This window comes from Convolutriloba macropyga, unplaced genomic scaffold (genome assembly GCF_964194025.1).
Source record: "Convolutriloba macropyga unplaced genomic scaffold, txConMacr16.3 SCAFFOLD_3266, whole genome shotgun sequence".
Taxonomy (NCBI): Eukaryota; Metazoa; Xenacoelomorpha; order Acoela; family Convolutidae; genus Convolutriloba; species Convolutriloba macropyga.
This window is the reverse complement of record NW_027452484.1, coordinates 11668-28859: the sequence shown is the minus strand read 5'-3', so window position 1 is coordinate 28859 and position 17192 is coordinate 11668. Positions and strand designations below refer to the sequence as shown.

At 33.8% G+C, this 17192-nt stretch overlaps 1 protein-coding gene across 1 annotated transcript; it reads left to right on the top strand.

Moving 5' to 3' along the window:
- Positions 1-6728: 6728 nt before the first annotated feature.
- On the top strand, positions 6729-12621 carry LOC142357518 (uncharacterized; the record flags this gene model as incomplete). Its single annotated transcript, XM_075409133.1, has 3 exons — positions 6729-6887; positions 10713-10779; positions 12421-12621. Coding segments are annotated over 3 exons (427 nt in total), but the record flags the coding sequence as incomplete, so codon positions are not given.
- Positions 12622-17192: the final 4571 nt, after the last annotated feature.

Genomic DNA, 17192 nt, shown 5'->3' with positions numbered 1-17192 from the left:
CTAAACCTGGGTGTGGATAGTTCTCGACATATTGACATTTAATCTGTCTTTTTTGAAGTAAACATGTAAATTATTCTGGCTATAATTATTGGGTTAAATATCCATATGGCTTTAAATATTAAATAAACTAATCACAGCATCAGTGTTGTTATTTTAAAATGGCTCTCAAACGAAGTTTGTAGCAAATATATTAGACCTCTCTGAATTTTTTATGCGATTTTTTGCGTTAAAAGACAGATTGCTTGACCAATTTTTTGTCTGACGCATTTGAATTTTTGTCCTCAAAAACGGATAAACAGGCAGCGCCCAGCGGGCATTAAGTGCTCTTAATGTCTTTCAGCTCACTAGTCTTAAAGTTGCCACCGCATAAACCCCCCGGAGCTGCCTTCACTTACGCCCCTTCAATTAAGCTAAAGCTAGCCTCACTAAACCGTGCTTAGCTACTCACGAAGCCAACCGATTGCTGGTCGTTTAGCAGCAATTCGGGCGACGGTGGTGGGTAATTTTTATTAATATCCGCCGTCAACCTCTCAGCGGCTATTATTTAGGCGCTTTCCTTTTTAAAATTCGAAGAGTTTGAATAGTATTGGGGTATTGTCCTTTTTTATGACTCGAAGAGGAGTATTGGAGAAGTCCTTCCACTATATCACTTTAGTTGGAGTGGATTTTGAAGCAGGAATTGTAACGCGTGAAGAATTTTGGAGTGGTTTTAAACGGATCAAAATTGAAGAGTGGAGCAAATAGAGAGTGGTTTCTTGTTCATTCCATTGTTTTCGCGAGAGCAGGAAACTAAAGCGTGAAAAAATATCTGGAAGCGAGAAAAATTTTGAGTTCACATGCGACTTTTTTGAAACCATTTCTTTGTTTCTTTTTTTTGTTTAAAAGTTTGATCGTGATATTTTGTTTTTAAGGGCTAGTTTGATAGTGTTTTGTAGGTTCTTGGTCATAAAAAGAATTTTATACCATATTGCAGGTTTTTTAGCTATTTTGCCGAGTTTTAGGAAAATTATAGCATTTGTTTCAGTTTGTTTTGTTATACTGCTTTTTATGGGCTTTGAATAGACGCATAAAAGTTATGGAGTTGTTAGGAACCAGGTGATGAAATTTTCAATGATTTGAAAGATTTTTTCTATAATAAAAAGGCAATGAGAAATTTTTAATTAATTTTATTAATTTTTTGCTATTTTCGTTTTTTTTTTAATTTTAGAATAATTTCTTAGCCAGTTTTGCTTGCCTATTGTTTTAGAAACTTTACAGTACTCTATTTGCTCCAATGAATTTTTTTTGGCTCCATGCGGTCTTGTGAAATCACAAATTGCTTATTTTTAGGACTGTCTTCCAATGCTTTTTGCGTTTAAAAGTTTTTATAGCGTTTTGGGATGCCCATAGTCAATTTAGTTGTTTTTGAAGCTGGCTGATGGTATTGATATTGGTTTTGATCCATTATCGTGAAGATAATTGAGTAATTTTTTAAAAAAAAAATCAGCAAATTTTTGTGTTTTTTTTTCTTGTTCTTGCTGAAAACTTCTGATTGTGCGCTTTGACAAGGTTCTGGATTGATAAACGCTTAACCAGAAGCTGTACTAAAAGTTTTTTTAAAAAAAATGATTTGGATTCAATAGAATGGCAGTTGGTCCGTAAAATGAGGCTAAATTTTGTTTGCTTTTTTACTGATTTTTGGTTTTTTTGTTGTTCTTTTCAATATTTTTTACCTCCGTTTTCTCTACTTGAAAATTTAATGCACCTTTTGTATCAATTTCAATTTGCAGTAGTTCAACGAAATAAAATTAAATGTATCGCATGTTTTTGCCAATTTTTTTTAAAATTTGCAACCCAATGTGCGTATTTTTTCACATTCTCTGTCGTTTTCTCTGGTCAGATACTTCCTCGTTTATTTTTTTCACTTTCTTAATTTGAAGTGATTAGTGTTATTCAGTAGGATAAGCATTATGTTAGTTATTCTGATTGCTGATTAGAATAAGTTTTATGTTAGTTAAGGGCGTTAGTTTTTTCCTTTAAAGTCGTTTCCGAATTTTTTACGGCTATGTAATTTTTTAAGATCTGTTCACACAGTTTCATTATATTTGAAGACAAATTGGAGAGAAGATTTTGGTCTCGCCGAAACAAGAAGTGGAGCGAATTAGCGAGTGATATTGCGGCAGGAAAATTTTTTGCTCTATATTTTTGCTCTCTTAAAATAGAGCAAGAAAACAGTGTTTGAACGAAATTTTGCTTTCCCGCTTGTGGTTTTTTGTTCACATGCGTCAATTCGACATTGATTTTCAGTTTTTCATTTCTTTATTTGCTTTTTAGAAGTATCTTTCCGATTAATTCATGTTCCTTCTAGATCTATTTCTCCCTGTTGAGTCGGTCAAAATTCTATAAATTGTACGTCAGGACTTGTCCTGCTCTGTTTTATAAATTCGCTTTACCTTTTGATCACGTTTTTTTGTTTTAGTTCCTCAAGACTAACTTCTGACTTACTTTACCCACTGCTTCAACTGAAAGGATTTTAAATTGTTTCATGCATTCAATTACGCAATGCGGTGAATACTGTCAAGGACAAAAGATCAAAAACGACGGGATAAATCGATAAATTCCGGTCATTACGTCATTGTAAATTAGGTTATCAAAGTTTATTAGAGTGTTTGCTAGCTGACACCGTTATTAAGCTGATTAGTTTCCAGTTTAGGGCTGAATTAGGTATAGTTTTTGAATACAACTGAAAATGCACGCCAAATTACTCCACTTTCTGACACTGAAAACAAGAAAAAAATGGTTAATTTCTTTCTTTTTTCTGTTGCTTTCTCGTTGTGCATCAAGCGCGTCAGCGGCGGTTATTTTCCGGCAATCTGCAGGCTTTGTTATGATCTTTAGATCGTGGCTGTTCGTTTTCATAGATAAAATAGAATTTGAAGGCCTCTATTTGTTTGTTAACTGATATTTTCCTGTGCTGATCAAGCAAAACCTCGGTTAATGCATTTCTAATACAAGTTTTACTGTTTAAAACACTCACTGAAGAGGGCATTTTTTTTCCATTTTGAACGCTTTTCAGGATCAAAAACTTGTGACTCCTTTTCGGTTTCGGCCTCTGTTTTTATAATGATTTGATTTGTTCTGCTGTTTTGTCTTAATAAGGATTAGTCCTTTTCAAGGTTCAACTTATGTAAAGAACCTACTCCACACAACAGCTGTGAAAATCCTGTGCTAAACCCGAACAGCAGAAGATTTGCGTTCAATTTTAGTGAATATCGGGATGTTAGATTGTTCCAAAAATTACTTCCTAAACTGCTAGACCAAATAGGTGACGTTAAATATATATGCCTGAAAATTGGTGTTTTATTTTTGAACACGAATTGTGAAAATATTTTGATTTTTTTAATGACATCTTTTGATTTTTCTTGCATTGTCTCTCTTCAGTTGTTGCAGGTCTTTATTTGTTCTTCGCGCACTTCTGGTCCTGAAATCATATTAGTTGGCAGATTGTGTTTCAAAGTCGATGCCACTAAGTTTTTAAGAAAAAAGTGTGAGATTTCAAGAGTACCATATGTAGAGAAGAGTTTTTTTTTCATACGAGCAACCACTGGTTCCTCATTATTAATGTGATTTTTATTTCGTTATCTTGAGGCTATGTTATAGTTTTAACATCTTTTCAAAATTTTTTGGGTTAATTCGATGTCAAGGAGCTGTCTGGGAAAATTTAAACAAAACTAGGGGCAAACTGTTTCAAATCCTGAAAATTTTTGCACGAATTATATAATGAATGAGAAAATGGCTTCCGACAGTTTTTGTCAATGGGAACTTGTTCACATGTGGCAGTTTGATTCCTATTGACACCATTTCCATAATTGCGCAGCTGCAATATGAAACAGTATGTTAATGAACGTCTTAAATCTCTCTTCATCGTATGACGCGCTCTTTTTAATAATTTACATTTGCTCATATAAAGCACTTTATTTCCTATCACATTATCTCTCATTTTTTACGGTCAGAGTGTTTTTTTGTTCCATGTGTTTTCTACGTGTTTTCATTCTTCGTGGTGCGTTTATTTTGTAGAACCCCAAAAATTTGGAAATGAGGAATGTTTGAAAAAATATAACTCAAAGTCTAATTGCAGCAAAGATATTAAATACAAAATTTCAATGTAAATGCTGTCAAATTGTTCGCAATAATTCCCACTACAAATTTTGACCTGGGCGTCTATTCAGACGCTTGAGAGCAAATATAAAGATTTTTCAATTAATTTGGAGATTTCCTTACTTTTTAACCTTTCAAGTTTGAGTTTGTATGGATTATCCTAGTTTAGGATGCAACTTATAGAATTTCTCCGCTCGACAGAAAAAAATGACGAAAGCCCAACGTCGATCCCAAGTAGCAGAAGATTTGAACTCAAGAATGCGAATATCAGGACGTTTTTTTGGCTGAACAGATCTGTCGAAATTAGGAAGCTAGAAAGTTACTCCACCAATTTACTAAGCGTGACTTCTAATGAGAAAATTTTCCGATTTTCTTTCAGTGTTTTTAAATCTGTATCTGCGTAGTTGCAATTTTACTGTAGCTTTGTTAACAAACAATCAAGTTTATCGCTCACACAGAGCACCTTAAAAAGACAAATTTCTGCAACAGTATTCCCTCATTAATGCCCGCTTAACATCGTTTCATACTGTCTCCCCCACAATTTTTTAGTCATATGCAGGGGAAGAGATTGATTGTAACTAACTGACCTAATTTGGCAAAATTAAATTTTGTCCATCGACATATCCGTCCAATTAAAGTTATTTTCACGTGTTTTGTGTCACTGATAAAGTTACATTGAATTAATTGCAACAGTTTTCTTCAACAACTCCTTTTAAAACTTTTAAAATTATAGTCGTGCTGGCAAAGTTTTTCAGCAGTTATGTTTGTCAGTACGTTGGGTATGTTTAATGAACGCGAAGAAAGAGAGAGGCTAATATGTGTCCCTTTGTGATTTTTTTGCGATTTCAAGTTAATAAATCGTTATGCATAGGTGTTTTTTTGTTCTTTACCCGAAATGCTTTTGCTCATTCGGTATTTTGAAATAAAAACGGAAATGAGTAAAACATTGTGCTGAAAAACTTTTTTGCTGCAAATATATGAGCCAACTCCTGCTCATTTGACACATTATTGCTTTTTTGCCATTCCATTTACATTAATACTTTTTTCTTCAGTGAATTAGCAAAAGCATCTTCTATTTTAGGTCCCATTAGAGTTCGGAATAATGTGTGCTTTGCTTTGTTTTCAAACAAAAAGCCCTGAAGTCAATTAAGGCTAGAGTAGTTTCATTTAGGTGATTTTTAGAGAAATAAGCCTGTTACATAAAAGTGTTTTGTGCATTTTACTATCAAAATTTTCAAGCAGTTATTGTTTTCTCGATGTCTCTCATATTTCTTTTTCTAATTTTTGCTTGAGTTATTTATTTATTAGAGCAATTGTAGAAGCTCTGAATCCACAAATAAAATTAGCACCTTAAACTAAAATTTATCTAGATAAAAATGTCTGTGTAAGGTTTCATTGTTTTTGCTGGTTATAGAATTCTTTGTGGTCAAAAAAGTTTGAAATGTTTTATTTCATTACAGACATCGTTTGCGCTAATTGTTAGTTTTTGAATAGAGATAGCGAATCAATGGGGTTGATCGAGGTTTTTAAAACTTATTTTTTGGTTTTTTGTAGGCTTCAGTTTTTTTTAATGTTATGCTTTTATTTAAAGCTAAAAATCTTGCACACAGTTTTAATTGTTGTTTCGTAGCATTCACTCTCTTCAACTATGAAACCTGCTACGCAGTTGATTTGACTGCGCTGCACGTGCTTGTAAAAATTCGTGGTATTTCTTTTTTCAAGGTTTTAATAAGCAAGTAAAAACGTCCCGAAAACTCTCCTCTAGTTCAATGTTTTTTAAAGTTTTTTTTGGTTTCATTAAATTTAGGCAAGCGATGGCTCAAACTGTCATCAGTAAAATCTCAATTGGCAAAAGTTGCCCTAAAAGTTTTCGTAGGTTTATCATTGGAGGCCAATTAGTCGTTAATTCTAATTTTTAAGTGTTCTAAGATTTGGATTTTTATCCCGAGTCGTCCTGGGAAATTAAGTTCAAGTGCTTTTGCGCAAAATTGTGTCTTGTCAAGGTTAACACAATGGGAAAATTTGTTTCTGTTTGGGTTAAGTTTTTTAAAATTTAAACATGCTTTTCGTTTGAGTTTTAATATCCCTGATTTTTGACAATTTATTTTTGTTTTTGTGCAAATGTCATTGTTCTTTTTTCACCAGTTTACCACGACTTTCAGAACTAGAATTTTTTTTTGCCTTGAATTGATTTCATTTAGTTAGCTTTTCCTGTTTCGACAGTAAGGTTTTTATGTTTTTCTATCTTTGTTTTTTGCAATCAATGATTCATTGGATTGCATTGGTGTTCTTTAAAGATGTTTTCAGCATTTCATTTTGTAAGAAGATTTCCACAGTTCTCAATGACTTTAAGCTTTAGAAGGCTACATTGATGGAATGATATGGTTTCTGTTTTGATTTTTTTGCGAAAATTAGAAAAGAATTTGAACCCATAATTTTTAGTTGTTTGGTTACTAGGTTTGTTTTTGGCCCCAGTTATCTTTTTTATGGTCGATTTTTCCAGGGCTTTTTTGAGTTTTTTCCTTGATTTGTTTTAGTCCTGTGATACTTATCGCCAAAAATTTGAACTTGTATATTTTTTCTTCTTTTAGGTTCCAGATTGCAAAAAAGGACAACCCAGATGTTGCCGATGACGACATACTGGACATGGTTGCCAGGTCTATGTTGGAGAGTAGCAGGAAGAGCAAAGCGTATTATAGATTGATCGCTCTTGGACAGAACAAAGAACTCAACTCACTGCAAAGTCAGCGGTCAGTTGTATTAACTAAAGTTTACCCAGTACGTGACTTCACGCTAATTATGACAATTTTCCAGTATTTTTCCCGTAAATGATCCCTCATTTCCTCGTGGGAAATTTACCGAGACTCTCATTGGTATTGCTAACTGGTGGTAAGCTATAGTAAGTACCTGGACATTTTTAACGGGATCCCGGGAACGTATTAACTCATCGCTTGCGAGCATCTGTTTGAAGTAATTGAGAAGTTCGTAAAAAGCCGAAAGCACATGGTATTCAAGTTCTGGCTATGTATGCGGGATCTCCTGCTTAAGCTCTGGGTCAAATAATTTTGGGGTTTTACACGTGCTTGTTCTAATTCGGGTCATTTCCGTTGCCCCCCAGCTTAATGGAGGCATATCTTTTTTACATGACGCATAAGACTTTTTTACATGATCATTTACTATGTAACGGCACGTGCTCTGTAGTTGAGGGTGCCTAACACGCTGGAGGCACAAATAGAAAAGATCCTTTAAGTCTGGTTCACTATGTCATTATTCTGAATAAACTAGTTGTTCCGACCCCTCTTGAGGGGGGAGGAACTATATACTCAAATGGGTTTTTTTGTTCAGTCAATTTTGGCCGATCGATATATTCACCGTAGAGAGTTGAGACTGGTATCATTAGAAAGCTTGTCCAGCGTAGAATATGGAATTAAAAAGATTTTTTTTATTTTTGTTTCTTACAGGGAGTTATCGAGGTTTAAACTTTTGAGAAAACAGAGTGAATTGCGTTGATTTTATTCACATTTTCCGGAATTTTCGCCAATTTTCGACTACAATTTCGCCAATTTTGCCAAAATTTGTTAAATTTTTTTTAAAAAATGTTTATTGATTTTATTGCTAAAATCAAAAATATATTCTAGGCTATTTCTAAATTTTTTTGTCAAAAATTCTGGCTAAATGTTACAAAATTCAGAGTTCTTCATCAAAAACAGCACGAAATAAGTTTCTTTAGTCCAGTTTGATTAAGTTTGCAGGAAGTACACACCCAAACACCACCAACACATTCTTTGTAGACTCAACAGGGGGCTATTTCTACTTCAACTTCGGTTGGGAGTGCTCAGTAAACAAAACTTTGCCGTTTTTTGCTAACTTAACTCGTTGATTATCAAAAACGCGGCATTTATTTTTGATTTTTTAGCTAATAAAATATTTCTACCTATAACACTCGAAAAATTAAGTGTTCTTAATTGACGAAAAGCATTAGCAGGACTAGTTTTGGATCAATCGTAGACTGTTACAATCCAAAAATAATTCAGATTGTAATCAGTCGGTCTTTTTACAAAAAAAAAATTCGATCTTTTTTATAATCTTTAAATAAAAGAAAACTTCATATCAAAGCTCACTATTGATAGGTCCATTTGACTTCCTAATTAGCTCCAAATTAGTTTTTCTAGTTTATTACTTGACAGCTTATGTTCGTTTTGACTTTTAAAAAATTTGATTTTAAAAAAAAAATGGCATATTGAAATTTGCCTCCATTTTCCACTTAATTTGGTCAACTTGTAGATTAGTGTCAGAATTGAAAGAAAGTTTTTTCTTTGCACTGAAATTGAATCCAATAATTATAGCGGTTTTACGCCTTAAGTTATGGTTTCCATGCTTTGATACTACTAGATTTAAAATTTTGTTTTATTTTTAGGTTTTTGCCCATTCTTCACATTATCTAAATTTGTCGCATTATCACGCTATTGACACTTCATATATCACATTATCGGCGTTCAAAATAGAAAACAATTGAGAATATTATGATCCTTGAAGATGAAGATTATGGTTTTAACAGTTTCGTCGCTACTTTCTTGAAGAGTTTCAATGAATTTTTTATCTCTTTACTTTGTCTTTTAGTCGTACAATAACAGGGTTTCATTGGTATTCATGGAAGAATAGATGAGCAGTTATTTGGATATTAGTAGAAAACTGATGGCATTCATGACTCTGAAAACAATTTTTTTCCAAAAAAAAACTTATTTCAACTTCACAATTTTGTTCATTCTTCTCCTGTTTGTTAACTAGTCTCGTTAATTACAGGCCAAATATGACATTTTTGTTGTCACGGGAAGGTGTAAAAAAGGATTGGTGTCACAAACTGAAAGGTGTTTTGAATATTTGTTATGACTTTACTGGCTTCGACACGGGTTTTTCCAAAAAAAATTAATTTAATTTTTGATCTAAGTCGATTTTGACGTTCTTTTTGTAGACGTAAGACATATTCTAGATAATTGCAGGTCTCAAGGGTTTCCCCTGGAAAAATAAACGAACCTATTTTATTATTTCATTTTGTAATTAATGGCTTTGATCGCTTTGGAAACAATTTTTTTTCGAAAAAAAAACTAGTATTACTTAATTTTGGCTTTCTCTTTTTATCTACTTGTTACCTAGTTTCATTAATTAGAGGTCACATGATACTTTATCAGTGTTTGCCGAGGCTGCAATCAAACATATTTTAGGGCCAAAGTATGGCTTTACGGCTTCGAAAGCGTTTTCTGGCAAGTTTTAACTGATTTTTTGTTTGTTCTCTATTTGTTGTGATTTTTTAACCGCATTAAAAAATGAATACCGACAGTTCGTAATTCCCGTATGTAGAAGCATTAGAAATTTTATAACTATGTGACCTTCTACATGATTTCCAATTGTTTTCATTACTTTGAAATTAATTGTTTTTAAAAAAAATGAGCGAATTTTTCAACTTGTTTTCAACTGTTTTAACAGCTTTTGTTCTTCAGTGTCTAATTGTTACCAAGCTTTATTATTGACTGGTTCCATATCTCTTACAAGCTATTTTGTTTAGTTTGAGTTTCATCTGACACTATTTTGGCATCGATATGAAGTTTTGTTTTTAAAACGGACATAATGTTTTTGATGTAATTAATGTTTGTTGTTGTTGTTGTTGCTGTTGTTGTTGTTGTTGTTGTTGTTGTTGTTGTTGTTGTTGTTGTTGTTGTTGTTGTTGTTGTTGTTGCTGTTGTTGTTGTTGTTTTTGTTGTTGCTGTTGTTGTTGTTGCTGTTTTTGTTGTTGTTGTTGTTTAATTTTGCTGTTCGTCTTGACCCGCTATAAGCCTGTTCAATATAAGCTTGTTCCTCTATAAAAAGAGTTTATTTAATTGTGCGCTAAATAGTGGAATTTTGAATCAAGCCTCTGTGAATAAAATAACAATTATTATGTTTTATGAGAGTATAAATTGATACTATAATACCTTGTTAAGTTGTGCAAAATAGATGAATCAGTATGATTGTTAATTTGTTGCCATAACACACACGGTAAGGATCTTTATACATGCATTAAGATACCTTTATGTAATTAAAGTGGTAAAATAGACAAAAAGATTCAATTGTTTTGTTTGCAGGGATGTTGGCTCGTAATAATAGCCTAATCGGAAAAAAGGTTCATTGGCATATCAGCCTAATATTGATCAATCAATCTTAAAACAATTTCCATAATTCGATAATTACAATCAGTTATGGCTTAATATGGTTAGTCGATGGCCTAATATGACCAAATAACTGCTAAGAGTTTTGTATTATAGCTATCCGGGATGTCTTTTTCGTGGTCAAAATCTGAGCTACGGCTATATTAGCTCTCCAGTGAAATTAATTTTGAAGTGTTTCAATCACAATCCGGATAAAAATCACTCGTCAAAAATCTTGTCAATAAAACGAACTTGTTAGATCTTTAAATGTGCTTATGATAAAACTGGATAAAATTTTGTCTCAACGGGATAACTAGATAAGCTGCCATTGAAACTGTCGAGATCACTGAGGGAAATTCCGCCAACAAACAGTACGCTTGTATTCTTTTTCAGCTACAAGCAGAGACGAACCTGGAATTTTTCCCGAACGAGAGCAAGACACACCACTCCTCGAAGCAATGTTAGTACTTCAACAAAAAGATGATCGTCTTTGACAGTTTTAATGTTTGGTTTTGAGAATATAGTAATTTATTGATTTAAAAATGATGCTATTGCTCAGTGTTAGAAAACCAAAGTACCGACAAAAAAAATTGAACAAAATCTTCGGATAAAAAATTTTTTTTGAGAAAATTAAAATAAATATATTTCCACAGACATCTCTTTCTGGAATCTTAGTTAATTGCGAAATTCTCATCAGTTCAAATCAAGAACAGATTAAGTTGTCTTTTGGACTCAACTTGGAATTGTAGCCCGCACAATCGGGTCTTCAATGTTACGTGTAATCGGAAATTGGCTCCAAAAGTATGAATGTACGGTTTCAAATGCCGTCTTCGGCTTCAGATGAAGGAAGGAATCGTTATGTTTTGTTAAAAGAGATAAGAAAGCTTTGTTTGTTCCGATCAAAAATGCGAGGAAATTTCGGTTTGTTGGACTTGAAACTCAGGTAGTCGTTGGACTTTAAACTCAGGTAGTCGTTGGTTTAAAACGTAGACCAAATTTTAAATATTTATTTAATTTTGAATTGACAAATTTGAAGACTTGTTGAACATTAATGTTTTGTTTTTTGATTGATGCCAAGCAAAAGTACACAAATCTGACATAAATCGAAATCGCGCCTATAAACAGGATCGGATTTTGGCGGTGAATTTTCATAAGAAATGCGGTGAGATGCTTTGAAAAAAATTTCACCGCGCATTTCATATATTTTTTTGGGGCTAATGCGGCGAATCCCGGTGAATTATGTATTTTTACGGCATTCAACAGATTTGTCACAAAAAAGAAACTTCCGTACACAGGTCTAAATTTTCTTATTCCATGGCGCCATCTGTCACCTGATTATATACGATACTTCTTGTGTATCTAAATCAGATTCAGTGAAATCTATGAAAGCAAATGCGGTGAATTTTTGCAGGAAATGCGGTGATTTTTGCGTTGAATTTTTGTGAGAAATAGAGTGAAATGCGGTGAATTATACTTTTCACCGCATTCACCTCATTTCTTACGAAAATACCATCGAAAACCTCAACCCGGAAAGTCGTATCTTGCAATATAGAAGCACATAAGGATTTCTTTTGGTTTGCGAACATACAGATGGATTCCCCATTTACGATGGATTCGTCAATATATTGACAAAAATCTATTTACCAAATTAATCAGACCCCCGAGTTCTTACGTTTGAAACTGAACATAATGACAATTTCCTATGTTTGAAGCCAAACTTACCGCTAAAAACAGCAAATCTTATATAAAAATCACCGGTTTCACCGCATTCAACGCTAAAAAATGCCTGCGTTTTGCGGTGGAATTTCTTTTCGCCTTATTTATTCGCCAATATTCTTTCATTATTTTTTGACAAAACCTCGACCCGGGAGGATTTGATCACTTAGGATCGACTTGACCACTCCAACTTATGATTTTTTTTAGTAGACTAAAGAGTGTAAAGAGTAGACAAAAAAGTGTAATTGTCCTAAAGTTGCACTCTTACACTCTTTTCCTTGCTAATTAAGGGTGGAATTGGTTTTACACCCTTGTTCGCGCCTAATAACGGTGGTAGACGGTGGAGGACGCCTCGGCGGCCCGGGCAGAAAGTGGATGAGTTTAGACGCAGCGGAACGATGTGGAAGACGGTCTCACATCAAGGAGACGCCAACAACTGGCTAATGACCCCTACCCAGATCACTTCAAAGTGAGATTTGACCCAGTGGAGTATGTGGTAGCAGAGGATATGGGGACTGTGAAGCTCTACGTTGTCAGGTTGCTAAATAAAGGCAACAGACTGGCAGGTATGTCAGAGAGAGACTAAAATTTTCCGTACATAACGTCTCTGGGTCTGAATAAGGATTTCAATGACTTCTAAAATCAAAATGGCTCTCAAATTTTGAATTTTGCGCTTTGAGCTCTTTTGAAAAATACTGCTAGAATAAATAAGATTGTTAAGGTAGAAAAATATTATCACCGCTGATTTTACATAGTATTTCTCAATTTCATCGGAAGGGACAATCACTATAAAAGAGATTCGAGAACTATTATTATTATTATTACTAATATTATTATTATTATAAATATTATTATTATTATTATTATTATTATTATTATTATTATTATTATTATTATTATTATTATTAATGTTATTTTTTATTATATTATTATTATTATTATTATTTATATTATTATTATTATTATTATTATTATTATTATTATTATTATTATTATTATTATTTTTATTATTATTATTATTACTATTATTATTATTATTATTATTATTATTATTATTATTATTATTAATATTATTATTATTATTATTATTATTATTATTATCATTATTATTATTATTATTATTATTATTATTATTATTATTATTATTATTATTATTATTATTATTATTATTATTATTATTATTATTATTATTATTATTATTATTATTATTAATAGCCGCCCTCATCTTCTCAGCCGGCTATTATAGCGCTCCTATTTTTTTATTACTTCGTCGAAGAAAAAAATGTTTCGCTTTACCTCATTTTGCCGCCTTTTCAATATTTTGCGTGAAATCTTTTTGACTTCTCTAGGCTAGTTTCTCTCTTCTCTCATTCTGCTAAAAAGTGATTTTGAACATCAGTTGCTCAGCAAAGCAATTCAAAATGAACAAAGTTACTACAAAAATGGATGTCAGAAATAGAAACGGGACAAACCCATAAAGCCCAATTTTAGATGCCCGCTATTTGAACGTCGTTCCTATAAGTCTTACTTGCCAACTCTAATGCTTATTGTTATTGATGGTAGCCCCTGTAGCCTCTCTCTAAAACAGAAGTATGTTCAACCACGAAATGCCATCAAAATAAATCGGATTTAAAAAACTGTTTTTGTACAAAAATCTTTTTTTTTCAATATCTTCGGTTATTCCAATCCCAATCATGCTTATTGGAATCAACGGTGGCTATTTTCCGGCAATCTGCCGGGTATGTTTATTATTATTGTTATTATTGTTATTATTATTATTATTATTATTATTATTATTATTATTATTATTATTTTCATTATTATTACTATTATTATTATTAATATTATTATTATTTCTAGTATCATTACTACTATTATTATTGTGTTACATGAGTAACACACTCATGTACAACCTCATTTCATGATGCAGTAAATTCATAAGTTCCTCATGCAGTATGTAAATCTTAGCATTGTTAACCATCTGCAATCGTCCGACGATTGTCTCTTAATTAAATGTTGACTGGAACCACGCACTTAATGTGCAGACTGATAAATGGTTAATTGCAGTTCTGCCTTATCTAGCATTGAATACAGTTGTGCGTTGAGAAATCTCTTTACAATAACAAGCTTATTTCATATTCGAATACACCACGTGTCACTTGGCGCAGTCAGCGGAAAAAGCAAAGACAATTCTAGGTCTAGAACAATTTTGAGAAAAACCCAATTCAAACCCACCAATACCATGGGAGAAGTGCAGAAGTCAACTCAAAATGACCCTCGTCGCAAAGACAAATATCGAACTCGACGACATCCTAAGAGGGAAACCAACGACAGTCATTTATCCCCCAGAACCCGTAGTGGAACAGCCAGTACATAACCCAACCCAAACGATGGATAGGGAGAGACTTACAAGATACAATCAGGCAGTAGCCAAATGGAAAAACGATTGCAATATGATTGACAGGATAGGGGTGCTATGCGGCGACAGGCCATGGGACTTTGCTGATAAAAAGGCAAAATCAATGGTATACTTAACCATTGGAGTAGAAGGACGCAGAATGCATACCACAAAATACCCCCACACCAACGTCGAGAACATCACGACACAACAATTGTAGGAAGAACTAGACCTGACGTTCATTCGACCTGGGAACGTCACATTTGACCGTTACCTATTGCTCAAGACGCCAACAAAAGGAGGAGACCATGGAACAATTCCACTCCGATTTGAGATCTCTTGCAGAGTTTTGCCAATTGGGAGCGTTGGAAGATGACTTGCTAAGAGAAATTTTTACAACCAACATGATCGACCCGTAAATTCAAAAAGAGCTCTTAAAGGTAACACTAGATCCAGAAAAGGCACTCGAATTAGCCATTAGCATTGAATTCGGCGCAAGATGCCAATTAACTATGCAAGCAAAAACACCACTGACCCCTCCATGGTATCAATCGTAGGAAGATCCGAGCCGGTCCTAGCCATATCCAGCTCCAGACACCTGCAAATTACAGAGGCAACTTCACCCAGCCTAGAGGCAACTACAATTCGCCCAGAGGCAATTCAAATCATTCTAACAGACAACAATTCCAACAACAAAATTGCCGGAACTGTGGACAACCATGGACGCAAGAATATCGGGCTAAGTGTCAAGCAATCGGAGAACTAAGAATATGTTGGAAAAAAGCAACTAATATATCCCCACGCGAGGCGCACTTTGGGCGCCGTGCTAACACCCCTATAACTATCTTAACGTCTACACATAATTGTAACAGTTTAAAATGGCCAAATGTACAACCCGACTATTTAGATGACAACATCATGGGAGAGGTCGAACTGATATCCGGCGAACGTTGGGAACAAGAGGACCTCAACAGCGAGAAGGAAGTTTGCACATCCAAAGTGAGGATGCTCACGGCAGCTAAGAACGACACCGGCGAGATCTCTCAAGCATTCCGGATGAATCCCCATTCAACCTTGGAAACGGTCGCCGAATCCAGCAAAGGCCTGCAACTAGCTAGGAAAACAATTGCTTCAACACGCAGCAAGAAACAACTCCAAGGCTTGCATGAAGCAATACCAGAAGGTGCAGCACTAGTGAAAACTTCTAATTCGACTCTAACGATCAAGTACCCCGGGCAAGATGATACCTTCCTACACCAGTCAGACGCAGCTAGATTTGGTACGCCCGCACAACCCCGAATTCCCCTAATCCAATTCGCTGCACGGAAGACGGTCATTAGCCGTCATGAAAAGTTACAGCGAACAATGAACGTCCCCCAAAGGGAACAAATGACAAAATTAAAAGGCGAACGTACCATCCGAAAAAGCCAGCAAGACTCTCCCACCAACACCAATTTATTCAATTTAGCAAAAATCCATCGCACTAAAGTTCCTCCCAAAAGGATATATGTACAATCACCCAAAAGGGGGGCACAACGAAAACACATAGAGAGGAATCCGCATACTCACAAGAAGAGGAATACGAAGGCGACACGATCCCAGCCGAAGCCAATCAAAAAGATGTGGACTACGAACCACAAGAAACGGTAGACAATGACGAAATTACGCATGGCAAGAAACCAGGACGCAGTAACAGGCCCAAAAAGAAGCCAATTAAATACGGACAGACGGAAACACTATCCACGGATGAAGACACTGACGAATCCCAAACAAGCACCCCGATCAAAGGCTCTAAAAGTATTGCAAGTTTTCAACCAGGTCCAAGTGCGCAGGATGTTTCCACGCAAGGACAAGAAGACAACTATCGAGAGGGCCACCCACCCCAAGGTCAAACGCAAGAGCCGGCTGAGACGGAGCCTACATCACCTCTATCGGGAGACTAAGTGCTAGAGATATCAGTGCAATCCCAAGAGGGAAGAGAGAGAGAGAGAGAACTAAGTCCTCACAAGTTATAGACTTAGATATGAAGCAGAAAACTTCATAACAAACTTTTTAATAAACTTTGTTGTTAACCTGAGGGGAAATGTGGTACAAGAGTAATACACTTATGTACAACCTCATTTCATGATGCAGTAAACTCATAAGATCCTCATGCAGTATGTAAATCTTAACATAATTAACCATTTGCAATCTTCCGACGATTGTCTCTTATGTTTAAGGTTGACTGGTACAACGTACATAATGTGCAGACTGACAAATGGTTAATTACAGGTCTTCCTTATCTAGCATTGAATACAGTTGTGAGTTGAGAAATCTCTTTTCAATAACAAGCTGAATTCATATTCGAAAAGACCACTTATCACAATTATTTCTACTATTGTTATTATTATTATTATTATTATTATTATTATTATTATTATTATTATTTTTATTATTATTTTTTATCATTAATATTGTTATTTCAATTAATATTATTATTATTATTATTATTATTATTATTATTATTATTATTATTATTATTATTATTATTATCATTATTATTATTGTTATTATTGTTATTAATATTATTTTTTCTATTTTTATTACTACTATTATTTTTATTATTATTATTAATATTTTATTTTATTATTATTTTTATTATTATTGTTATTATTATTATTATTATTATTATTATTATTATTATTATTATTATTATTATTATTATTATTATTACTATTATTATTATTGTTATTGTGATACTGGAGCTTACAGTATCTAGA